This window comes from Brachyistius frenatus, unplaced genomic scaffold (assembly GCF_029030835.1).
Source record: "Brachyistius frenatus isolate BFR_SWC_R1_liver_20210118 unplaced genomic scaffold, ASM2903083v1 Contig_17, whole genome shotgun sequence".
NCBI classification, from domain to species: domain Eukaryota; kingdom Metazoa; phylum Chordata; class Actinopteri; family Embiotocidae; genus Brachyistius; species Brachyistius frenatus.
This window is the reverse complement of record NW_027210616.1, coordinates 2,771,041-2,796,074: the sequence shown is the minus strand read 5'-3', so window position 1 is coordinate 2,796,074 and position 25,034 is coordinate 2,771,041. Positions and strand designations below refer to the sequence as shown.

Here is a 25,034-nt window from a genome sequence, read left to right as displayed (position 1 = left end):
TTCGTATTTATTTTATAAGATTTATGGATTTTAATGTAAGTGTGTAACTGCGAGAGATACAATGAGTTGTTTCTCCAGGTACCGAAAAGTGTTGTAAGCGAATTTTCCGAGGGGGACCTGAATCTAGCAGGACGGTACCAATGTACGACTACAGCCTTCGCGTTTCCGTTTCGGTCATGCCTGTGCTAATCTTGTGTAGCTAAGTAGTATATTATTAATCAGAATCATATCACGCGTACTGTACTGGTTGTTATTATTATTTTTTTAATCGTTTGAAGACATTTATGCAGTTGAACCGTCCAAATCATAAAACCGGAGATGGCATCTAAACTGAAAGGTACGTTAAAATCCTTATGCTAACGATGGTTATGTTTTTAGCCCCCTTTTTTTGTTGACTCTGCTCACACAATATATTATATTTATATGAATTGATAATCATAGATGTAACGAAACTTGAAGATTCTTATGCTGCAAGATGTGAACGACAGTGTGCACAGGTTTGTAGCGGTATTTATCGCTATTGTCTGGAGAAATTAGTTTTGAGAGAAGTCATTATAGTTTTTGTTTTGTTTTGCATATAGTAACGATGGGTGAGAAGAGGTTTTAGTTTGTTTACTTGACTACATACCACATAAAACTTTAGCTACTTGGTTCTTCCAAAGAGTGATATACTGTATTATGTTAGTACAAAGTAGGTACAAAAAAAAAAAAGTGCCCTTTTTAATAGTAGACTGAATCAAAAAAAGATTGAACTGAATTGAATCACAGTCTGTTATTTGTGGAGTGTTTACGTTTCATAAAAGCACAGCAAGCAACAAGTGAACTATTTGATCTGTTTATTAATGGTGATGTGTTTTCATTGTAGTTGGGAAGGTCGGCTCTAAGAATAAGGAGGATGCTCCGTACGAGTTGGAAAGCCAGTTTGTCCTGAGGCTTCCTTTGGTGAGACATTGAACTTGCAGGAATTGAGTATTTCAATAAAATGAAATTGAATGATTAGCTGATAATGATGTGGATTTTTTTTTTCTTTTACAGGAGTACGCGTCAACAGTAAGAAGGATTGCTCAGTCTAGCAGCATGAACATGAAAGACAGACTCACCATCGAGTTGCACCGTAAGCTGCTCTATCAGTAGTCACGGCACTAGTGTTGAGCGTGATTTAAAAATTGACGTCTTAAATTCTCGTCTGTCCATTTAAAGTCCAGAATTTCTAACAATGGAAGTGTACTACGGCTGGGCGATCTGGCCCTAAAATATTATCACGATATTTCAGGGTATTTCTGCAATAACGATATTCTTGACGACGTGACGGCATACTAAAAAATATTTGATTAATAATGGCACTGAAGTTGCTCCCCTTCTGGAACTAACTTCACGGGGGAGCTGCTTGTCGGTCATGCTTGTTCCTGCTGTGTGTCAGTTGCACATGTACGCCTGCTGTATAATGTCAGCACGTCAAAGTCACAATATTGCCGTCATCACGACATAATGTTTTTTTGGGGATCACATTCAAAATTATTCCAATGTTATCGTGAATGAATCAACATGTATTCAGAATGTACGTATTTCTTTAATGAAAAGAACATTTTTAATCTTTGAAATGTCTTATTAAGGATGCACTAATATGACTGATTAATTTCAACTCATGAACTCTAACATTCTTTGGCCAATGAGAATTTTCAGTTTTATGAGTTTCATTTTCTGTTTTGTTGGCATGTATTACTGTTAGAAAAATTACTCAAGAGGCTTGGTTCAAAATCAAACACATCGGACATTTATTCTTGCAAGAAGGAACACATACATGCGCCCTCAAAGAGAGGTGTCCAGCAAAGAAGGGCCCTTCCCTCCTCCGTAGGTCAGCTTTTATACAGTGGGACAAACAGTAGACCATCACCCCCATTCCCTTTGTACCTGCTTTTGTATTGTAATACAGAGTTGGTTATAGGTCACAAGATAGTCGTCAATTAGATGCGGAAAGAATCCCTTGCAAATAAGACAGAAAACAAAGGAAACTTTTCTGGGCCTGAGACTTTCCAAAGCCACAATGAAAACAAGAGGAAGAGACAAATATTTCCTTTCCATCAATTACTAATTATAACAATCAATTTTACACCAAAATTAAAGTATCATTGTATTTACTTCTCAACCTTATGTTTCTTATTGTATTTATGTCTAAAAATGGTGTTTGTTCTCTTCTCTTTTGCTAATGGTAGTGGTTTCATCCACAACAGCCTTTTAACAATCATTTGTCCCACTAGCTGACGGTCGTCATGGTATAGTTAGGGTGGACCGCGTCCCTCTGGCCTGCAAACTGGTGGATCTGCCCTGTATGATTGAGTCTCTCAAAACAGTGGACAAAAAGACATTTTATAAGACGGCTGATGTCTGCCAGGTAAACCACTGCACTTTTTTATTTTTTACGTTTACATAAATAAATAGGAAATCGGTTTTGTTACTAGTTACAGTACAATGTTACAGTAACATTAATGAGCACATTGGAAAGCACAAAAAGTAATTTCTTCTTTTTGCCTCCACGGGTAGATGCTGGTATGTACACTAGATGGAGACCTTTACCCTCCTTTGGAGGAGCCAACTGGCACCGACCCCAAGAGCAAAAAGAAGGACAAAGACAAGGACAAGAAATTTGTTTGGAATCACGGCAGTAAGTAGATAAATATCTACACACAACAGCTTTTTTTTGGGGGGGGGGGGGAAATCGGCACATCAGCAGTTTGGGAAGCATAGTTTGCCCTCCACAGCGGATTGACCCATTTTGTCTTGACTAATCCTGTTGTTTTGGTCTTCAGTCACCTGCCCTCTGAAGAACACACGCAAGAGAAGATTTCGAAAGACAGCGAAAAAGAAGGTTTTGACATTTTCCCTCTAATGCCCTCCTCCCATTTGCCATTTCGTTTCTTTAAGATCCTGTTTGATGATCCATCTCTTTCCCAGGCTCTCCTCCAACAAGACATTTACATTTCAGAAAACAGGAGCCGTGGTGAAAGTGAAAGATATTTACATATATATAAAAAGCCATTCCATCTTAGTTTGCCCCAAAGGCATGCAAAAAAGCAATTTCACTATTGCTTTGATCAAAGTAGAAGCGAGTGAACTTGAGCACTACACTTCTACTTTGTCTTCTGAATAAATCTTCCTGAAGGTGCCGAGCTGAGCCATATTGATTTGGCCCCTTCTGTTTTTAATCGCTAATGTGCTTTCTGGCATGCGGCCAGCTGCTACCCTTGTGTGTGTGTGTGTGTGTGGGTGGGTGTGGGTGTGGGTGTGGGTGGGTGGATGGATGGGTATGTGTGTGGATGAGAGACAAACTGAGGAAGGGGATGAGAAAGATGCTGCTTACACCACAAGTAACCTGATCTCGCTCTCGCTCTCGCAGTATATTGAATCTCCTGATGTGGAAAAGGAAGTGAAGAGATTGCTGAGCACCGACGCTGAGGCTGTCAGTGTCCGTATCCTTTTAGACACCCACAAACCCAAAATGAGTGTTCACAACCAAGTAAAACACTACAGTGTTTATTCCATGTACCTGAAAACATACAATGTAATGTAGAATTAACAGTTTATTATTTGTAATGTGAAATCTGTCCTCTAGCCATGACTTTGTTTTTTTTTTAAGAAGCATTAGTGCTGTTTCGTTTTTCAAGATGGAGATAACATCATTGTCAGTCAACGTCCAAAAAAGGTTCCTCCAATTCCTGACTCCTGCCCGGCTTACCTGGCTTGACTCTTTGTGAGAGAGACGCTCTGTGCAAGGAAGCTGTTAGTGCTGTGGTGAAACTCTAAACTTGCCTGACAGCAGGGCTGCTTTGAGTGGCTGCTTGCAGTGTGTTAATTGAAATGGACTGTTCATTATCATTGCTTAGTTTGTTACAGCGAAGTTAGATTCCAAGTATCGTTTTAGTGCTTTTATAAAGAGGCAGACGTACATGACAAACTAATGAATTTTAGAGCTCGGGCAGTTCCTGTGGAGTAAATCTGGGTTTTACCCTTCACGTCTACTTCAGAGAAGAGTTTGTCAAAAGAGCACAGGTCTTTTGGAGTAGGACATTTCAAGGTTAAAATGACTCTACAGAGTATGTGTTGACCTTAACCCAAGATGTTCAGGGTGGGAAATTATAGCAGAGGATGAATCCAAGGAAGCAGATCAACACGGCTCTCTGGGGAACCTGGACTCCTTACCTGGGACCTCGGGACACAAGATGGGCCACGGGTCCTCTGGTAAATATAACTTACCCCGTAAATCATTGGAAATAAGATGCGGTGGGCTTTGTTAGCGTACAGGATCTACAATAAAGCCTGATCGATGATGTATTTTTGAGGCAACGATACAATTGAGATTTATGATCTAAAAGAAAAAAAATTTGATGACGCCAACTCATCTAGAAGACTGTCAGGAATATATAAGATAGTTGGAGTGGAATATTTTACTATAAAAAATTTAAACATTTAGTGCCCTCTGGTGAATAAACAGTGGAATGCATTAAGATAAAATTATTTGATTTATTAGGCGAGCTCTACAAAGCCACGTCAGTCACGAAGTAGATATATGCTCGCATTACCAGTGTAATTTAAAAAAAAACACTTATTTCCTTCTGACTTATATGACGATGCAACAATTTAAAGTTAGTCCGTGTTTCTGTGACTTCTACTCTACTGCCCAGTGTTAGAGCACAGTTTTTGTTTGCTACGTATGTAGGATAGGAGTTTACTGGCTGTTTGGACTTTACATGAATCTCACCTGAGTTATGTCAGGCTGTTGTCTTTCTGACCTTGATCGAACCCAAGCAAGTGCTCTGAATTCTTTCTGTGTCCACCTTTGTCTCTGTGTTAATAAAACTGCCGCGTTCCGCATGGCCAGCCCAGCGTGATGAACTGAGGGAGATCTTCAACGACATCAGCAGCTCCAGTGAGGATGAGGAGGACGAAGTGGACCGGCACGAAGACGAAGACCTGAATATCATAGACACAGAGGATGACCTTGTCCGACAGCTCCAAGACAAACTCAACGAGTCTGATTCTGCACAGCATGAAAGCGATCGAAACAACCAGATAGGTGAGACGATATCGGGGTTTCTATGCGACTTTGGAAAGCTATACGTAAACTGATTAAAATGTCGTTTTATAGGTTGGAATCAACATTGGTGATTGTATGAAAAGCATATTGAAGTATGAAAAATACGTCTTTATGTGACTTCAGATTTCATGATCCTAACGTGCAAATGAAACAATTAGTTAGGTAATCATTTAAAGTCTCTTATCAAAGGATGTGAGGATTGTTGGTTGGACAAAACAAGCATTTTTACGTCACTTTTGCCTTTCTAAGCACAGCATTTTTCAAAATCTTTTGTAATTTTACAGAAGATGAATAACTATTTAATTACTTGAAAAAAAAAAAAAATTGCCACATTCATTGATCGTTAAGCTAATTGTAAATTGCAGCCGAATATTTGTTGTTGTCAAAACTACAATTTGCATCCCTTACCAGATTTTTCCCTGTTTGAAAATGTTGGTTTGAAAAGGGTGCAGGAATATTGTAAATGGAATTCGCATAGAAACTTATATAGATATATGATATATTTGATATAAGAGCTGAAGATGTGTTAATGTGGTGGAAGATGCGTCTTTCTATACTATTCTAAATCTGAGAATGTGCCCTGTTTGAAGCCGTGCAATGAAGTGTGTGGGTCTGTGTTGAGGTGGATGAGGTAACGGCAGCATTAGAATTATGCAATCTTTCATGCTGTGCTTTGCAATTTACACCTCAGACTGAATGCGGATTCTCTTAGCCCACTTACTGTGTGCACCGACAGTCTTTAATTTTTCAGTTGCAGTCACTGCCAAGAACTTGGACTTGGAGACCAGAGACAGTCCAACATGAAATTAAATCAAACTGCCCTCAGAAACTTGTCAAAGCACAGGTCAAAAATAGCCTTTGCCAGGTGTCTGGAGTTTTAATCAGAGCTGAGTTTTCTAGGTCAGACACGCTCAAAACAAGTAGACCTACTTTCACATAAATGCACTTGCTGTGCCCTCCCCCACAGAGATGCACACACTGACAGCTCTCAACTAGCCAGTCTGACAGGTGTTGTAGCTCAGCGTGCTGCTCAGACAGCTGCCCAGTCTGACGGCACAATGCCTCCTTATCTACATACATGGAGCTGTCAGTCAGCACCACTACTGGTCAGCTCCACTGTAGCATCCCATGGTGACTGTGCACGTTTTTTGGCAGCCGTACAAAGCTGCAGGAAATTAATTTGAAGGGACTTCGTCCTGCTTTGATGTTGCATATTCCAACAACTGTATCACAGAATTGAGAGCCAGTTGGGAGAAGCAGTGAATGGGTGCAATCAGTTTGAAAGTGTTTGATGGTGATGGAGCCACAGGTTGTCGTGGGATGAAATCACTCTGGCTGGACTTAATGAGAACTCTGTGTGAAGCCCAGAGCAGACGGTCTTTTAGAGCTTTGTCCTGCTGGCGCACGTCTTTTTAAATGGACCGATTGTTCCCATTAACCACAATTTGTTGAACTGCAATGGAGGCACCCATGCGCTTCAGCAAGCAAAGGTGCATATGGCCTGGGCTTTGTAAGTACAGTGTTGCTCTCAAATTATCTCACATCATCATCATCTCTCCAGCCTTTTCTGTCTACTCTTCACCGCACCGGAAAGCAGAACAAATAAATTACATCTTTCCTGAGTGTTTTTATGATGCTGCTAACACATGAACCTCCTGCTGTTTCCTGCAGTTATGGAGTATCAGGTGCAGATCAACAGCGTTAGGAGCAAGCTTCAGGAAACCCGCGCACGGAAGAAACAGCAGGAGGAGCTCATCATGAAAGTGGAAAACCAAGCCCTCAAAGTAAGCAATGAACATGCACTCATTTTTTTCTCACTGTCATTCAGAAACTAGGTCTGCATGTACGGAAACATAAACAAGAACATGCAGATGAGCTCTGAGGCAAAAGTCTTCATGCCGCATAAATTCTCTCCACAGTGATGTGAAAACCTAAAAAAACAGATGATTACACACGTCGTTGGAGGCCTTTTTTCTTCTTTTTTTTTTTTTAACCCTTAATATTACCCGTCTCCCGCCAGCTTTTTAATGTTGTGTAATGTAAGTGTTGCTCGCATCAAAAATGCCATTAAAGAAGGCCCTGTGCTCTTTAGTGGAGACTTTGCAACGACTGAAACATTAGCAGACATGGCCCTTTTTACGTTGTCATGTAAGGCCCTCATTGCCCGGTGTTTTGGGAGCGTCTAAGCCCCATCTCCAGTTGTTATTATCACAGTCGCATGGAAAAGGTCAGCTGTCTCTGACTGGCATTCCAAGTGGCCTTTCTGTCAGAGAAGATAGTGACATGAGCAGTCCAGGCAGACACACATTTGAAGCCATTACAATTAAATGAGGCTCAGCGTGTCGACTCGAACAAATCTTGTTTGTCTCTCTCCTCACAGAACCGCTTCCAAGCCTTGCTGAATGAGATTATTCAGCAGGAGGAGCGGGAGATGGAGCAGGTAAGGACGTTTTTGTAAATGCTGAGGATCAGTGCTCGCTGTGAGTTTTCTACAGCTTTGCACAGCATCTGGCATGTATTTATCTTGCATGAATGTCAAATACCATGTTTGGAGATGTCAATGTGCTTGCTGTCCTTTCTTAACTCAACAATTTTCATGCCCAGTAGCAAAGTTCAAATCCAATCAAGTGAAATTTAATTTGTCAGCGGCTACTAGTGGAGCCCTTTTTTTTTGGAGCTATGGCACAGTGGCCACCCACTGTCTGGGGTCGTTGTTTGTATTGACAAATGAAGGCAGCAGATTAATGTGAAAAGACATGTTAATCATCATCCACTTACCCTCCAATTACACCCGTGGGCTGCTGGGCATCAATCACGCCTTCTATTTTCTGCTCCAACAGCTGGCCTCCCTGCAGGAGCAGCTGGACTCACTGATAGAGAAGTGACCAGCAGGGGGCAGTCTCATGTCATCTTGAGCCACATGCATTATGAAGATGAGGACGAGGAGGAGAACAGCCTTCATCCAGGGAGGAGGGATTCTTTATTAATGGACTTGCTGTGTCATTCCATTCAGTTTGTCATTTTTATATATTACACCCACAGCATACTGATCTCCTTATTAACAGTTAATAAGATGACAACTTTTTGTGTAGTTGGTTAACGTATGATTAAACTATCTGGTTGGCTTCAAGGATGAGTATTGTATGTTTTATTGTATGCCAATAAATTGAAACTCAATTTCATTGGATTTGTTGGTACCCTTCTGTGACAGAGAACCCACAATTTTCTCCAAAGCAACTTGTCACTGAAAAAAAATAAATTGACATCCATCATTGTTTATTCCTTATTTGATAAAGATCTGAATGAGCTTTTTGAATTTTTGATTCAACAGAATGTCAGCATCCTTGAACGAGTGTTTTGTCGTGCAACTTTTCGAGGCAATCATTGCAAACAAGTGATTTCTGCAGCTCCCAGTGAGAGTTTTGCAGCTGTCAACAGGTAGTTTATCCTGCTCTTCCTCAGCAAACTGCTCCACCTGTCTCAGGTTGGAAGGGTGTCTTCTCCAAACTGCATGTTCCATCTTTTTCTATAGATATTTAATAGGATTCGGATCAGGGCCCAGAGACGACCACTTTAGAATAATCCAATAATTGAATTCTTAGTCGTTCTTGGATGATTTTAGCGGCGTTTCTGATCATTTTCCTGACGTGCGACTGAGACAGAGCTTTCTGACACTGGACAGTACATTTCTCTCCAGAATGCTTTGATAGATTAAGGTCCATGGGCCTGTGGTTAACCTCCCTGGATGTGGCAGCAAGAGGAAAATGTACCCTGGTTTGACCAGAAGGATAGTCCAAATGGTGGAAAAAGAGCCTTCACCATTCCCACTGTGAAGTGTGAAATAGGCTCAGTTCTGTTATGGAGCTACTTGCTGTGTCTGGTACAAACTGCCTTGAGTCTGTGCGGAGTACAATGATATCAGAAGATTATCAAAGCAGTCTGGAGTGAAACGTGCTGCCCAGTGTCAGAGAGCTCTGTCTCAGTTGTAGATCAACAAAATAATGACTTGAAACATCCATCTAAAAGCCTCCCAAGAAAGAATGAGAAGAAAACAACGGCCCGTTCTGAAGTGGGCTCCTGTGAGTCTTGATCTTGACCTTACTGAACATTTATGGAAAGAAATTAAACTCTAGTAGAGGAAGGTACCCACCAAACCTGAAAACAGTTTTCTCAAGAGGAATGGGCCAGAATACCACCTGATAAATCTCAATACAAAAAGTGCTTCCCTGCAGTAATTGCCTCAAAACGGTTTACTGACAAAATATTAGGTTTAGGATCCCAGTATTTTTTTCCATGTCATTTTCATTTTCTTTATTATTCAAAGGAATGTGTTACAACTGAAACTACATAAAAACATGGTTGTCCAGTCAAATACGGAATAGAGAAAAGAGCATCCCAGTTAATGTTTATTTTTTTTTTTTTTTTAATTTTATGAAGTTGAAGGGTTTGTATATATATCGCTGCCATGATGTTAGATATTGATGATATGGTGATTTTAACGTAAAATGTCATTGTCAGTGTTTCATTGATAATTGAAATCCAGTCGTGCATTGGCTGCAGCAGTTTTGTGATTGCCTTCATCATCAAAAACACGACTCGATGAGATGTTGTATTCAACGGCCTCCTGTTTAAATCAAAGCTGAAATCTGCTGCTATATTAATAATCAATTGGTCAGTTCCTTTTAAAAGTACAAAATAATTAAGTAAGTGATTTAACTAAAATGAGCAAGATGGTGGTGGTGATGGCCACTATCGGCAGACTTCTCTGCGCCGGCAATAGCCATAGCCGGAAGCACTGTTTTTTTTTTAGCATGCGTGTTCTATTTTTGTGGATGTGATATTTCAAGAACGTCTTAATTCAATTTCTTTAAATTTGGCACAGACCTTCACTTGGTCCCCAGGAAGGACTGTTTTGATTTTGTTGGTCAAAGGTCACTGTTACTTGTCTGTTCCATTCTTGTGGATGCGATGTCATTACTCAGGAACAGAAGGGAAGATTGTGACCATATTTCCCCTTTAGTCAGAACTGGTGACACTGATCTTGAAGCTTTGGGGATTGTAAATTTCCTCTGTGCTGGCAAGTTAAAGATGTCAGTGAAGCATGCACATTTTAGATTTTGTATCTTATTTGCCGCAATATCCTTATTTAAAGCATTGTTTACTGTCATGGCTACAAATTTGTGTTCAGCTATATCAAGTATATTCAATTCAATTTTATTTATATAGCGCCAAATCACAACACAGGTTATTTGAAACACTTAAGACAACCGCGAGGCAGTAATTCTAGTTATTCAATAATCAACATAAAAATTTGTCGTGGCATGAGTTCAAATTTACTGTCACTATCAAAAGTTCCAGGGCTACTTCTTTTCCACTAACCTATATGATGTTGTTAGAAAAATTACTCAGAGGCTTGATTCAAAATCAAACATATCGGACATTTATTCTTGCAAGAAGGAGCAAATACATGTACACTCAAAGAAAGATGTCCAGCATTGCTCGAAGTCTCTCCTCTGTAGTTTTTTTTTAATTTTTTTTAAATTTTATACACTTTATTAATCCCCGAGGGGAAATTTCTTCACTACAGCAGGGGGGGCTCTCAGGGGGGAGATGCTGCAGCAGGCTGCCACTAGCGCAGCGCCAGGTAACCTGACCTGAGGTGCATGTTTTTGGATGTTTAGTTCAGCTTATATACAGTGTATACAGTGTGACAAACAGTTGACAGTCACCCCCATTCACTCTGTATATCTGATTTTGTAGACAGTACTGAGTGAGGTCATAGGTCATAAGATAAAGGTACAGAGACGTTGTAACTGAGACTATAGAACCATGTTGTGCAACGGATAGACAAACATTTGACAAGTATGATGAGTTCATTATTTTTCCATCAGATGTCCGGGCTTCCAATGTCCGAGCAGTTGCATCACTAATCCATTATCACGTCATCAGAGAACTGTCCTTCCAGAATGATCTTTACTTGTTCGAGAATGATCTGGGCCTTTCTCATCCTCATGATTCTGGCCCCAGTGGTCATACCCGCCTCTCCATCTCCTTCCTGCAGGGATTGCCCCACCAATCGCAGGGGTAGGCTTGGGATTAGCTCCTCAGATTAAAGTAGCCACCTCCAAACCCAGCCTAATCCGGCCATCTGTCAGAGAGCAGCAAACCAGCCAACCCAGCTAACTATAAAGCCAGAAGAGCACACGCCTAGAGGGGAAAAATAAATCTTGACAACACACACACTTTTTCAGAGAGAGGCAGCATGACAATGGAGGAGACATACCTTCTCAACCACCCAGGAGTCAGGAAGAAAATTCTGGCTGGGGGAACAGGACCACTGCCTCACTTTCCACCTGGAACAAAGGTACCTTAATTCACACTTAGCCTGATTACCTAAATGATGCTAAATTTAAAACCAGTATGTTGGCAAGAATGATCCCTTTATAATCATCACTGCCATGTAATTAATGTTCCACAGGGGGGGGGGAAAGCATCTATTTTTAGCTGTGTGTTGCTTTGGCCGCTTCAATTACAATCTGTTGAATTATTCATAAAGTGAGAAAATGTATTCTGTATTTGACTCACACACACAGAGCAAACATTTGGTCAACCAAATTGCAACATGTTTTTTGGCACTGTGTCTTTGTTTCTGTTCATCCACTGATCTGCTGGTCTTCCACCTTATTCCCTTCTTAGCCACATCCAGCCATATGGCTCCGAGCCTGGACAACGTGGCATATTTTCCATGACAGTGCCAGCATGAATTTCTATTTACCTGTGTGTCCTTTTTTTTATGTAGTGTGTGTGCATGTTCCCTCCTGTGTGAGGTGATTCCCAGGTGCTCACACAGTTATCAGACCATTATGCACAATCTGTCAGGCTATAAATAGAGGGTTACATGGATCCAACATAATTTTACAGTCAGGGTGAAGTTGACGCTTTCACATGTACGCAAACGCTCACAAAACTAAATGAAAACTGACATTTCTGTGTTGCATAAGAAGTGTGAGAAATATATCCTGACAGCACTCAGATCAAAAGTCATTACTGTGAATAAAGAAAATTAAAGATTAAAGAAATAATAAGATAAAAGGGCGACAGGAGAAAACAAGCAAATCATAAAACTCTTAACAACTACACATTGTTAGATCAATTGTATTTATTTCATTTTTTTTATTTTTTTTTTATCTGTAGAATGTCAAACACAAACTCTGTAAGAGTTCTTCACTATAATTAAGAAAGTGAGGAAAAACATGGGTTAACTGCATGCCAAATATACAAATGCTGTTTTTTTTTTGGTTTGTTTTTTTAATTCACTGGAATCGTTTCTGAGCCAGTGATTAAAAGGATCGTTACGTTTGCTGTCAATGCAACACATTAACATTTATGGACTTTGAAAAGATGTATGAATCATTGAAAGGCTTCCTGACTATAATCCCATGGAGGATTCTTCCCCACAAGAACTCTACGAAATAGTGACCTAAGTAGACAAACAGTACAGCATCATAATTTTTTTCTTTTACAATAAGTTTATACTGATTTATTTATTGCATATTTTGATGAAAAATACACCCAGTATCCACTTTAATAGGCCTTGTGAAGCACCCACCAAGGGTAGTTTCCTTCACTGATCTCCACTCTGTTCTTACTGCTTTTCACTCTCTCTTCCCATCCAAGATTGTTTTCCATTTCCAGACGCTCCTGGACAACTTTGAGCGGACGGTCATCGATGACAGCCGACTGGCCAGCAGACCTGCCGAGATCTTTGTCGGAAAGATGTTCAAGTTGGAAGTCTGGGAGACCCTGCTGATGTCCATGAGGCTCGGAGAGGTGGCTGAGTTCTGGTGTGATGCCGTTGTGAGTTGAATTACAGACTGCGGGCATACATTCTGAGGCCCCTGAGAGGTCCTAATAAATGTCCATGGGCAAAGAAGGGAAGCTTTTACTCCTCATTGAAATGCGCATGAATCAACCTTCTGGAGCATCCTACATGCTCAGTATGATAAACACAAACAGAGCAATCTTTTGTGCAAATTTTAATGTTTTTCCTTCTGGAGAAAAATACAATTTGCAAGTAAAATCTGGCCACTGTTTTTCTTTGTAGGACTGATTGGCACAGGGTGCCAGCAGCAGGGCGTTAGCGTGATTAACTGGCTTTATGTCTTGTTTTAGACCCTATGTTCATGTTTTTGTTGATGTGCTAATTTTCGCAGCACACAGGCCTGTACCCCATCGTGTCCAAGGGAATGAGGCTCATTGCTCAAGGGAAAGACCCCCTCGAGGGCCAGAGACACATGTGCGGTATGGGAAACATGTTCTACTATCACTCCACTGGTTTTCCAGAGCTAGATGAGATAATGCGAACTCCTCAGCCTCTTATATTTATCATGGAGCTGCTGCAGGTAAGCACCAGCAGCAAAACACACACACACACACTGTGACAAACGAAAGCAGACATTGTTGAACAATCAGCTGTCTTCTGATTCTTTTCAATAAACAACTCCTCTCATATTTTAGCAATCGTAAACATCGGCAGACAGTAAAAAAAAGACTCATTTAACTACTAATCCTTGCATTTTCTGAGAAGTGACACACTATTTTCTGAAGCCAACTGACAGGCACAGACAACCTTCAAGTCCCTCTTTGGCTGAAACATTCAGCTTTGAAATAACATATTATTCAGAAGAAGCCTGAGACTCATCAGGGGGTCCAGCAGCAGTGACAGGAAATTAAATCTCTCCTGTTTTGGAAAATTTCACAGTTGTTTCTTTCTATACATGAGTTGACAACTCTTCAGAGGAGGAAGAATTTAGAATCTTAAGGTAAAATTAGTGATACCTCAATATGTAAATACATACCGGTAAGTAACAGTGACACATTCAAAGTACTGCTAGCAAAATTTATCCAAAGTAAATGTACTGTGTATAATGGCTAACATCAAAGTGGTAAAGCCCCTGAAGAGCTCCTGAAAAATGACTTATTTTAACCCTTGTGTACACAAGATAATATTTTATGCACACAAATGATCTGGTGCTAGAAAGTCAAATTCCAACCTGAGCAGCTATAATCAGCCCCATACCTTTAAACAGCTGTGTGGAAATCCAGAGCCTTTAATTTGTAAAAAAAAAACAACAACAACTAATAATTAGCAACTTAGTGTAAAATCAGATTAACAATTAAATATAGCGTTTAAATAAATCTAAAGAAAAGTAAAAATTTTCTTCTGTAATGTAGTTGTAGTTGAGCAGAAGTATAAAGTACCATAAACTGTAAATAACAAGTGCCTCGAAGTTGTATTTAAATACTTGAGAACTTCTTTGTACCTGTTTCACATTCACTTGCATCATTGGAGTTTTTCTCCCTTTGACATTTTTGTTCCATTCCTTCTCCTCCTGCGGCTGCTGCTTCCAGGTAGGAGACCCTTTGTCCTACCAGAGGGAGTCATGGATGATGGAGAAGGATGAGAAGCTGCAGACGGTGCCAACGCTCCACATGCAGGGAAACATGTTGGTCAAGCAGAGAAAATTCAGAGAGGCGGCCAGCAAGTACAAAGAAGCCGTCCTGCTGCTGAAAACGGTCCAGTCCAGGGTGAGGGAAGAACGAGGGAAGAAAGTGGATGCTGTGCCAGCTTGTGAATTTTGAGGTTTCGTCAGGATTTTAGCTTTTTGGGACATGTGACACATTCTTTTCCATGTGGAGATTCCTGTTTTCCTGTTTTGCTCTGTGGCCCTGATTACATGCGGTCGGGTGGGAGTGCTAGCAAAGGAAAGAGGAGGGAGAGCTGTGGAGGACTGTAGAATCATAGAGGGGTGTAAAGACGGAGGAATACTGGGAGAAGGGAAGTTGTGAGATATTTTGATAAGAGAGCATACAGGTTGAGGTTTTTTTGGCAGCTTTAGAAACTTTGATATTGAAGGCTTACAGATAGTTGGCCTACATGCAAGCAGCTAGTAAAGCTCTGTTGGGGCAGAGATGATGCCTCTGGTCTGTTTTACTATCCCAAAGCCATGTCATTTTCTAATCTGTGTGAAAATGTTTAAACCTACTGGATTCACATAAATGGTTCAAATATGTGTAGGAGCTGCCAAGCAACATAGCAGCACCATGAACATGTCTTTGTTATTTCTTCTCTGCATGTGTGTGTGTGTGTGTGTGTATAGGAGATGCCGGGCGATGTCGACTACATTAACTTGGGTCGAATGATTGTCCCCCTGGAGTTAAACTACTGCCAGTGTATGTTGGAGCTGGAGGAGTTCTATGAAGTGATAGAGCACACCACTGAACTGCTGGAGAAACATAAAGGTAAAGGGAAACGCTGGCTTAAAAATAACTGTAAAGGTTTCATTCTGATTACTAATTTATTGTTATTTTCCGCACTGAAACAGGTTTTCAGGGAGAACTGACAGAGCACCCTATTTATTTATTTTTCCAGTTTTTTCTATTACTTAACATTCACACAGTTGCATCAGTCAAACCACTGAGCGGAACAGCTTCATTGGAGTCACCAGGGTTAATCCTGTGCACAAAAGTAGTACAATATGGTAAGATTGTTATTCACTCACTTTCCGCCAGAGACGTGAACCAGCAAACGTACTGTATGTCCCCCCATGCTCTAACCCCAAAGTTACAGATGTCCACAAATTCTTCAGGAAAAAAAAGAAAAGAAGCAACATTCTTGCTATCAGCTTTTGTTAGCTGTGCTAGTGTAATTTATATACAAGTGTCCTTACTTCTTAAAATGTAAGGAGATCTTTTATAGCATAGATATCTTCATTTATACTGTATAGAGTTGTACAAGTTTAAGAAATCCCCATCTTGAGAGAATGTTTGTGGTATTTTGAAGCCCTACAGATTTATTTTGTGCCCATACAAGCTTGAGAACAGGGATGGGGTTTCTTTAGCGCTTGACCTATACTGGATTTTTAGGGCAGCTGACATATTTGGAAGTACAAAAATTACAAAGATATGTAATGGAGGTAGGATATTTTACTGTTTAACAATACTTTGTTTTGGTCCAAAGTGACATCAGTACACTGAAACAGTGGACATCACTGGGAATGTAAAATTATAAATAGCTGTAATTTTTTAATTGAATAATTATATATATTTTTTTTTTAAAAAAACAAGACACAAATAGAACAATTTCTAAATTACCCCAACCATCTTTTTCACTTTATGTTCTGTAAGAAAAAGTTTTCATATCAGACAACATATACACAGATACTGATACATGTGTGCCAGGTCAATCTTGGCCGATAAAATCAGCAAACCAATAAATTGGTTGGGCTTTAGTTTTCTTTATAAACATCCTGCTCAAAACTCTGATAAATCTGGTGAATAAAGATTCAGAGCAAACTTGAACATAAAATCTGCCGGAATGTGCCATAATTTTAACATAACTGCAGCCATCATTGAACTTTTGCCATAGCTAGATGTAGTTGAGTGCAAATTTTCATCTGTAATTGACCTTTCAACATTTGAATAACTATGCTTTTTCACTTTTTTGACAAAAGTGAGATGTAATTTATCTCTGTCCCTCAAGTATAAAAGGAAAGTCAAGATGCGATTATGTTCGCTTAGTACGAAGACTGTGAGCAAGTGGAAACAGCTACCTTGACTATTTTCCACTTGTAGTTTTTGTAACATCTCTTGGGTGAAGACTGTTGTTTGTTGCATGTGAAGCAGAGTGGAAATAAAAAAATTTTGTATCCACGTCTTGGTGATAAAGCCAACATTCCTCAAATGTCAAACTATTCTTTGTAATCAAGTTGCATGAAATGCTGCAGAATGATGGGTAAGAAGTTGGTCTGTGCACATTACTTTCCACTGCTGCATATGAACCCTAACAGTAATTCTGAAATGTTGTAAAAAGCTGACAGGTCGGGGGTCTGATGGCTGTTCTGGGTTTGCCGCTGCGTGTAGGAGGGCTGAGGTTGACAGTACTGAGGGTTTTACAGTTGGCGCAGCCCTGGGAATTGTACTGTCAAACCCATGGCTACTCATATAATCCTAGAGGAGCCTCACATGCCGGCATAGTCCCGACTTCAGAGCCTCATGAATTATGCCCCTCACCCAGAGACAGCATCCACTGAGGCAGTCTTTATTTTACACCCTATTCCTCAGCCTGGGTTTTCAGTTTTACAGGACTTAGTTATTAGACATTTGTGGGCATGTGTGTTTGTATCACTCATGTTGTGGGTAGAGTGAAGGTAATAATAAATATGGTTAGGGACAGGGTAACTCTAGGAAATAAATGTAAGTTATTGTAATTTTCTCTGAAGTGATGGAAACATGGCTGTGTGTGTGGCATGAGGAGGACGGGAGTAAACTTGCTTATTAGTAAGCAGGAAGTGAAGCGTGAAAATGGTGAGCTCCACTAGTTCGAGCAGTTGTCACAAAGCTGCACAATTGCTACCCCATCTTTTCCCTTTCTACTGCTTTGTTGTCCCTTTTCCAATCCTTTCCCAGCTATTTCTTTAGTTTCAACTACCAGCTCTCCACACTTTGTTCTCCTTTTCTTCTACACTTCTCATTCTTCTCCTTGCTGTTATTCCCCCTGTCATCACTATCATGCTGTCTGTCTCAATTCAAGTCAGCCACTCTGCCGCTGTTCCATTCCTTCAACCCTGTCTAGAAAAGGCTGCACTGTCTCTGCTTTTGCCATGGGCGATACTATCTGCTTAACTGTTGGCTGAATGAAAATTTAGCAGAGACAGGACATTAAATGCAAAGGAACAGAAAAATGGAGCCTTCAGCGGGTATCTAAACCAAGCACAGAGGCATGGCAGTGTGTGACAAAATATAGTGTCCAAGTGTGTCCACGCATATTCAATTTTGGAAAATGCACTTATTTGCCTTTTGGTGTGGAGTTAGATGAGGAGATTGACTTTCATGTCATTTGGTTAAATATAAGGCTACGGCTTGCAGCATATCAACTTAGTTTAGCACAAAGACTGGCATATGAGCACAAACAGTAATTTGGAAATGTGATAAAAAGCTGACAGCTCGGGGGTCTGATGCCTGTTCTGGGTTGGCTGCAGTGGCTGCTGCATGTTGCCGCTGTGTGTAGGAGGGCTGAGGTTGACAGTACTGAGGGTCTTACAGTCGGGGCAGCCCTGGGAATTGTACTGCCAAACCCACGGCTACTCATGTAATCCAAGAGGAGCCTCACATGCCGGCCATGCTTTTAGTGTGGAGTTAGATGAGGAGATTGACTTTCATATCACTTGGTTAAATATAAGGCTACAACTTGCAGCATTTCAACTTAGTTTAGCACAAAGACTGGCAACAGTTCACCTGGTAACAAATCCCACCAACATGTCTAAAGCGCTCTATTTAGCCTGCTATGTTTATATTTTGTTTAGTCCGTGCAAAAAAAGAGTAACTAGAATTATCACCATGGTGTTGAATAATGGCCAGTTAAGTGTTTTTGCAGAACATTTTGATGTCACAGTGAGGTTGACCTTTGACCAAATGTCATCACATCATTAACTTATCCTGTTAGACATTTGTGAGAAATTTTTTTTATCATAATTGATATATGAATTCTTGAGTCATGGCAACAAAAATGGTTTGTGAGGTCACAGTGACCTTTGACCTTTAACTACTAAATTTTGATCAGTTCATCCTCGCAATTGAAGGTTTGTGCCAAATTTGTACAAATTCCCTTAAGGCGTTCCTGAGATACCGCGTTCACAAGAATGGGACGAAAAACTAAAAAGCTTAACAGCTCCAGCAAAGGCTGTCACCAGTTCTGAGGCATAAAAACGACATTCACCATTTTACAGGGAGTTATATGCTAGACAAATGCTTGCAGACAAAACAACAGTAAGTTGTCATTTTGCACCCTTTTTTCTTACACACAAAACAATGTGTTAATTAGTGAGCTGTAGAAGTGAATTATTTTATGTTGGGCAGAACCAGGTGAGCTGTGTCCCCGTGTTTCTACTTTTTGTGTGAAGTTGAGTGAGTCTCATCTAACTCTGCCGGAAATCAAATGAGCGTTTATTACAACATATAAAACCTTTGCTTTAAGATTTAAGGCTTTAGTGAGGAATAAAGATGCAGTATGTATGTATTGTTTGTTTTCAAACTTTGCAGGTGAGAAATAGACAAGTGCGCCCCTACTTTCTGTTCTAAATGCAGACAAATCACCACTTCAGCTTCAGCAGACAGACCAGATTTATTATTGAATATCTCGGAGAGACATCAATAACAGTTTTTCCATGTTTTGTTCTTTCTGTTTCTCAGACTGTGTGAAGGGCTACTACAAGAGAGCAAAGGCCCACGCTGCTGTGTGGAACGAAAAGGAAGCCCGGAGAGATTTCAACATGGTGGCTCACCTGGACGTCACTCTGGCTTTGCTTGTCAGTCGAGAGCTGAAGGCCCTGTCAGAGAGCATGAAGGAGAAGTACTGGGAGGAGAAGGAGAAATACTGGAACATGCTGGAGAAAAAGGAGAACGAAAATGAAGAAGACAATGAGGAGGGAGAACGACAGGATGAGGAGGAGAAGGCGGAAGGAGGGATCGAGAAGGTAAAACAAGAAGACGTTGAAAGTGCGACCGAAGCGAAAAAAGTGGAAGAAAGTGTTTCAGACAAGTCTCCATTCAAATGTGCTGAAGTTCATCAAGAGGAACTTGGAGAAAACAAGGCTACACCAACGGAGGGAACAGGCATCAAAGAGGAAGCAACATCTTCTGCGACTGATCTAAACGCTTGTACGAAAACCGAGGGGAAAGACTGGCAGCAGATGTTACGACTGGTCATGTTGCTGCAGAACGAAGGAAACTTCCTCATTAAAGAAAACCATTTTCAGGAAGCTTCTGTGAAATTCAAGGAGGCTTTAGAATATGTGGACTTCCTTCAAAATAAGGTAAGTCTGAGAATTAGAAATTCTGGGGGGAAAAAAATGCAAAACAAAGCTTTTTGTTGTCATGACAATGTCCAGATGGACATCAGGATGGATTCCTGCTTTAACGACTACCACTTCCAGCATGCCAGAAAGTCGTTTTTCCAAAGGATTGTGGCTCGCTGTGCCTCGTAAACAATAATCAACTGTCATTGTGGCTGTTTTGTTTTTTTTTTTTTAACTGAAGAGCAGCTGTGGCATTGTAGGTATGCTGGCAGAGTGAAGTGCAGAGAACGAGCTCTAAAAATAATGGCTATCCACAGAGATATGACTGTCACAGCGCTCGCTTCGGCTTCTTTTCTCTTTCTTTATCTCCCTCTCCTCTGCCACGCCTCACTGTCCAACTCCCTCACGCCTTTAATTCACACACAACAAACTTCCTCTTCATGTCAACCCATCCTACTCCGTCTTTATTTCTCCTCCTCCTTACTTTTCTCTGCCTCCTCTCTCTTATCATCTTCTTCAGCCAATCTTCTTCATGCCTCCTCCCAACCCTTTATGTCGCTGTCTCTATTTCTGTCCTCGCATTCTTTTCCTTTTTGTTTCATCTTGTCAACATTTCCTCTCCCATCTATCACCACCATCACCTCCTCGACCCTCATCATCCCACACTGCTCTCTCAGCAGGTGGATCGGCTGGGCGAAGACTGGGAGTCGCTGGAGAAAGTGCGTCTTCCGCTGACTCTCAACCTCAGCCACTGCATGCTGGAGCTGAAGCAATACCAGCAAGTGGTGGAACTCAACAACAAGCTGCTGAAGAAGCATAAAGGTAATATATGTTAATGTGAAGATGGGAGTTTGTCACTGGGGAGGAAACCGAAGTCTTATTTTGATTTAAAAAAAAGAAAAAAAAAAAGGTACACAAGTATACTTGGGGTTACTTTTGTTTTGCGCAACATTTATAATTTGAGAAATATAAAGATGGGATGCCTGGACCTCAGCAAATAACTGCCTTCACACTGCAACAATCCTTGAGCTCACTGTTTACCAGGGAAAGAAGAAACCAAACATTCACAACTGCAATGCTGTGTCTCCCGTTTGTTCCCCTGGCACCCACTCGTGGACATCAGTCAAAAATTCATAATTTTTTTTAGGGCCCGAGCACCGATGGTGCAAAAGCCCTATTGTTATCCAAGGAATTATTATTCTCGTTCCTTATTTTTCTCTGCAAAGAACTGCAATTTTGGCAGCTCTATCGTATTCAAAAACTGTGTACCAGCGTGTACGCGTGTCTCTTGGCGAAATTTATTTTTATTTTAGTTGAGTTTCGAGTGGGCATGGCCAAATAGCTCGCTAGCACCCCCTAAACTGCAGCCCCAGCACCTAGTTTCACCTAGTTTCACCTACATGCACCAAACTCGGTGGACATGTGTATCACACCTAGACGTACAAAATTTTTTCCATTGCACCATTACGTCACCTCAACAAGAAGTCGGCCATTTTGGGCGATTCGCACATGTTGTACTTTAACAAATTCCTCCTACAGATTTTGTCGGACCAACTTGAAATTGAGTCAGTTCACTCTTAACATGTTTGGGATGAAAGATTATCAAAAGAATTAGTTTTCATCGATCGGTGTGCATGTGACGTGGTGGCCATTTTGAGCGTCTCGCCATGAAACTACAAGTTGCTATAAATCGTATGTACATGGACGGAACTCCTCCAAACGTTGCAGGTATGATAACAGTCCGACCCTGAACACATCTGGATGGTACTATTCACTCAGTCATAGCACCCCGTGGTGGCAACTGGAAATTCAATTTTTCATACTTTCACATGCTACGTCGAGCCGGTTGATCACATCAGAATAGCTTAAACACGTTGATGATGATATATTGAGAAATTCGTTTGACTTTGTCCAAGGGCGTCCCCGTGGCGATGCGGCAATGTCTGACGTTTCGCTGTGTCACAGGAAGTTGATGTTTAAGGTCAAAGGATGCTTGAAACCTCATGAAATGTGGCACATACATCTGGCGTGGTGAGACAATACATCTGATGTGTTTTGTGAGTGGGCGTGGCCAGATGGCTCGCTAGTGCCCCCTAAACTGCAGCACCTAGTTTCATCTACATGCACCAAAATATAACACCGAGATGTACAAAAAAGTCTCTTGGCAGCATGACCTCAACTAAACAGGAAGTCTGCCATTTTGAATTTAGTCTCCTTTTTTGGCTATTCGCACGTGTTGTATTTTAACGAACTCCTCCTACAGATTTTGACGTACCAACCTGAAGTTTTGTCTGTCCTATCTTAACACTTGGGAGATGAAAAGTTATCAAAGGGATTTGTTTTCGTCCAACGGTGTGCCTGTGGCGTTGTGGCCATTTTGAGCGTCTCGCCATGAAACTACAAGTTGCTGTAACTTTTATGTACCTATTACAATCTTCCTTAAACGCTACATCCCTGATAAAAGTCCGGCACTGAATAAACCTGTATGGTATTATTCGCCCATAGTCATAGCGCCCCCTGCTGGCAACTGGAAATTAAATATTTCATACTTTCTATTGCTTCGCAAGCTGGTTGATCATGTGAACTTAAATTCGGGTAAGAATAGCCTTAACATGTTGATGATGATATATTGAGAAGCCTGTGCGTTACCGTCAAAGGTCATGGTGATGTGGCAAACTTTGATATTTTAAATTTTTGAAAGTCAAAAGGGTGGCTTGAACCCCAAACCTTTTGACTGAGAGGCAACTGTGATAACCACTGCACCATCAATCTTCCCAGGAAAAGGTCTGCATTGTGACATATCATCATATCGTTTGAAATATGAATAAAAAGTCACGTGATGTCGTTGAAAATATGAATACAAGTTATACTATAGCATGTAGTATTATTTAAAATGTCTTCCAAAATATTAAAATAAATGTCATACTATAGTATGACATTTATTTTGTCATACTATACTATATATATATATATATGTATATACTATTTTGCATGTCGTCCAAAATATGGAAAAAAAAGTCATGTTGTCCAAAATATGAAAAAAGTCAGCTGATGTGGTTGAAAATATGAATTAAACCTATACTATACCATGTAGTATTATTTAAAATGTAGTCCAATATATGAAAATGTCGTCCAAATTGTGAAAAAAAAGTTATACTATAGCATGTCATCCAAAATTTGGAATAAAAAGTCATACTTTGGCATGTCGTCCAAAATCAGAAAAAAAGTCACTATAGCATGTCGTCCTAAATCAGAAAAAAAGTCATACTATAGCATGTCGTCTAAAATTTGGAATAAAAAGTCATACTATAGCATGTTGTCCAAAATCAGAAAAAAAGTCATACAGGCATGTCGTCCAAAATATGGAAAAGAAGTCATACTTTGGCATGTCGTTCAAAATCAGAAAAAAATGTCATACTATATCATGTCGTTCAAAATAGGAAAATAAAGTCATACTATAGGATGTCATTCAAAATAGGGAAAAAAAGTCCTACTATGGCATGTTGTCCAAAAAGTGACCCAAAAGTCATTTTTGAACATAGTATATAGTATATAGTATATAGTATGTAGTATGTAGTATATAGGATATAGTATATAGTATAGCCAGGGCGATGCGGCCAAGTTTGATGTTTTGATGTGACACAGGAAGTTGAGGTTTAAGGTCAAACGATGCTCCAAACCTCACGAAACCTTGCACATGCGTCAGGCACCAACTTTCATGAGTTTTTGAAGATGTTAAAGCCGCCAAAAAAAGGGTAATTTTCTTTAAGAAGAATAAGGAATGAGATCGAGAAAAAAATTAAAACTGAAAGCGGGAATATGTGGAGCCTCATGTGCTGCACGTCGGGGAGCCGGCGGCCCCGACCCGCTGGATCCCCGACGTGCAGCGTGCGAGGGCCATCATATCACTGCTTGCAGTTTTAATTTCTCTTTATGTTTCTGTTATGATGGAATATTTATAGTTGAGGCTGATCTGAAACACTTGTTCTTACAATTTTGTTTTTCCTTCATTTACTCCCCTTCAGCCTTCTCCTTTTTTGTCTGTCTCTGTCATTACTTCATCCTCCCTCTAGTTTGTTTTACCTTTAACTGTTAGTTTTACTGCTCTCCTGTTTTATTCTTGCTGACCCTTATTTGCTCTCTTTTCTTACACTACACAGGTAACTTTAAGGCACTGTACCAGAGGGCACAAGCTCATGCCGCATTATGCAATGAGGACAAAGCCCAGAAGGACTTTGACATGGTGGAGAGGTTAGACCCAAAGTTCAAGCCCTTTGTTCGCCAGGAACTGAAGAAGCTGGGACAGCGCATGCGCACCATGCATGCCAGGCAGAACAAGACTTACTGGGATACAACGCAGGAGAAGTGGGGGCCCGGGGGAAACGAGGCCAAGACTGCAGCGAGAAAGAAGAATGTCAAATGTGCTCCAAAAGCCAAAGAAAAAACTGAAGCGGATAAGAAGACTCATGATAGTGAGATTCGGCAGACGGAAAGCTCAGAGAAACTCCCCCCTGCTGAGACAGACGGAGCGGATAACACAGAAACAGAGAAAAATCCAGATGTGAAGGCAGAGCACAGTAATACAGAGCCAGAGTGTGGGAGAGTGAGTGGAGAGGGGTTTGATAATGAAAACACAGAGAGGGTCGTGGTTCATGAAGCCACGCCAGGTGCACCAGATAATGGAGCATCAGATAAAGATAGTGATCCTGCGCCCACCAGCCCAGTCAAAGATAAAGTGGCGAGCAAGAGATCAGCACGTGATAAGGGCAGAAAGAAGGTCAAATGCCAATCAAGGGTTGCACCGAACACAAGCAAAACAAGCCCAGAGAGCAAAGCCACTTGTGGTAAGACAGGAAATTCAGAATAGCTCTAAAATGGTCTTTTGTACCACCAAAGGTCACAAGTGAAGCTGGGGGCAAAGACATAAGCAGACCTAACAATTGAGAAAGAAAAGCAATGTGAACAGAGGAGAAAAACAAGAGCAAATATTGGTTCTGCTACATCAAAATCCAAATATAAACACACAAAGAAAAAAAATATATAAACAGCCTGTATTTGGCACCGTTCTGAGTTAAGTTTCATTATTC

At 40.6% G+C, this 25,034-nt stretch overlaps 2 protein-coding genes across 2 annotated transcripts; both read left to right on the top strand.

Moving 5' to 3' along the window:
* The first annotated feature begins 137 nt into the window (after window positions 1-137).
* On the top strand, window positions 138-8,274 carry taf7 (TAF7 RNA polymerase II, TATA box binding protein (TBP)-associated factor). Its single transcript, XM_069694297.1, has 12 exons — window positions 138-337; window positions 866-942; window positions 1,036-1,114; window positions 2,259-2,392; window positions 2,542-2,662; window positions 2,808-2,866; window positions 3,395-3,467; window positions 4,123-4,236; window positions 4,877-5,071; window positions 6,764-6,876; window positions 7,473-7,532; window positions 7,933-8,274. Exons 1-12 carry the CDS (start codon window positions 319-321, stop codon window positions 7,975-7,977), a joined length of 1,089 nt encoding a protein of 362 aa, XP_069550398.1. The 5' UTR covers window positions 138-318; the 3' UTR covers window positions 7,978-8,274.
* A 3,080-nt stretch (window positions 8,275-11,354) lies between these two features.
* Window positions 11,355-25,020, top strand: LOC138618683 (uncharacterized). The gene is made up of 8 exons (XM_069694596.1): window positions 11,355-11,456; window positions 12,770-12,949; window positions 13,306-13,494; window positions 14,504-14,680; window positions 15,253-15,394; window positions 19,343-19,965; window positions 20,628-20,769; window positions 24,108-25,020. Exons 1-8 carry the CDS (start codon window positions 11,355-11,357, stop codon window positions 24,812-24,814), a joined length of 2,262 nt encoding a protein of 753 aa, XP_069550697.1. The 3' UTR covers window positions 24,815-25,020.
* Window positions 25,021-25,034: the final 14 nt, after the last annotated feature.

Bases quoted from the DNA above. Each gene is read 5' to 3' on its own strand.
- taf7 (XM_069694297.1), top strand. The intron at 3,468-4,122 runs GTATCCTTTTAG...CAAGATGTTCAG, and splicing joins CGCTGAGGCTGTCAGTGTCC to GGTGGGAAATTATAGCAGAG. The intron at 5,072-6,763 runs GTGAGACGATAT...TGTTTCCTGCAG, and splicing joins CGATCGAAACAACCAGATAG to TTATGGAGTATCAGGTGCAG.
- LOC138618683 (XM_069694596.1), top strand. From the start codon at position 11,355: ATGACAATGGAGGAGACATACCTTCTCAACCACCCAGGAGTCAGGAAG. The intron at 13,495-14,503 runs GTAAGCACCAGC...TGCTGCTTCCAG, and splicing joins TTATCATGGAGCTGCTGCAG to GTAGGAGACCCTTTGTCCTA. The intron at 14,681-15,252 runs GTGAGGGAAGAA...GTGTGTGTATAG, and splicing joins TGAAAACGGTCCAGTCCAGG to GAGATGCCGGGCGATGTCGA.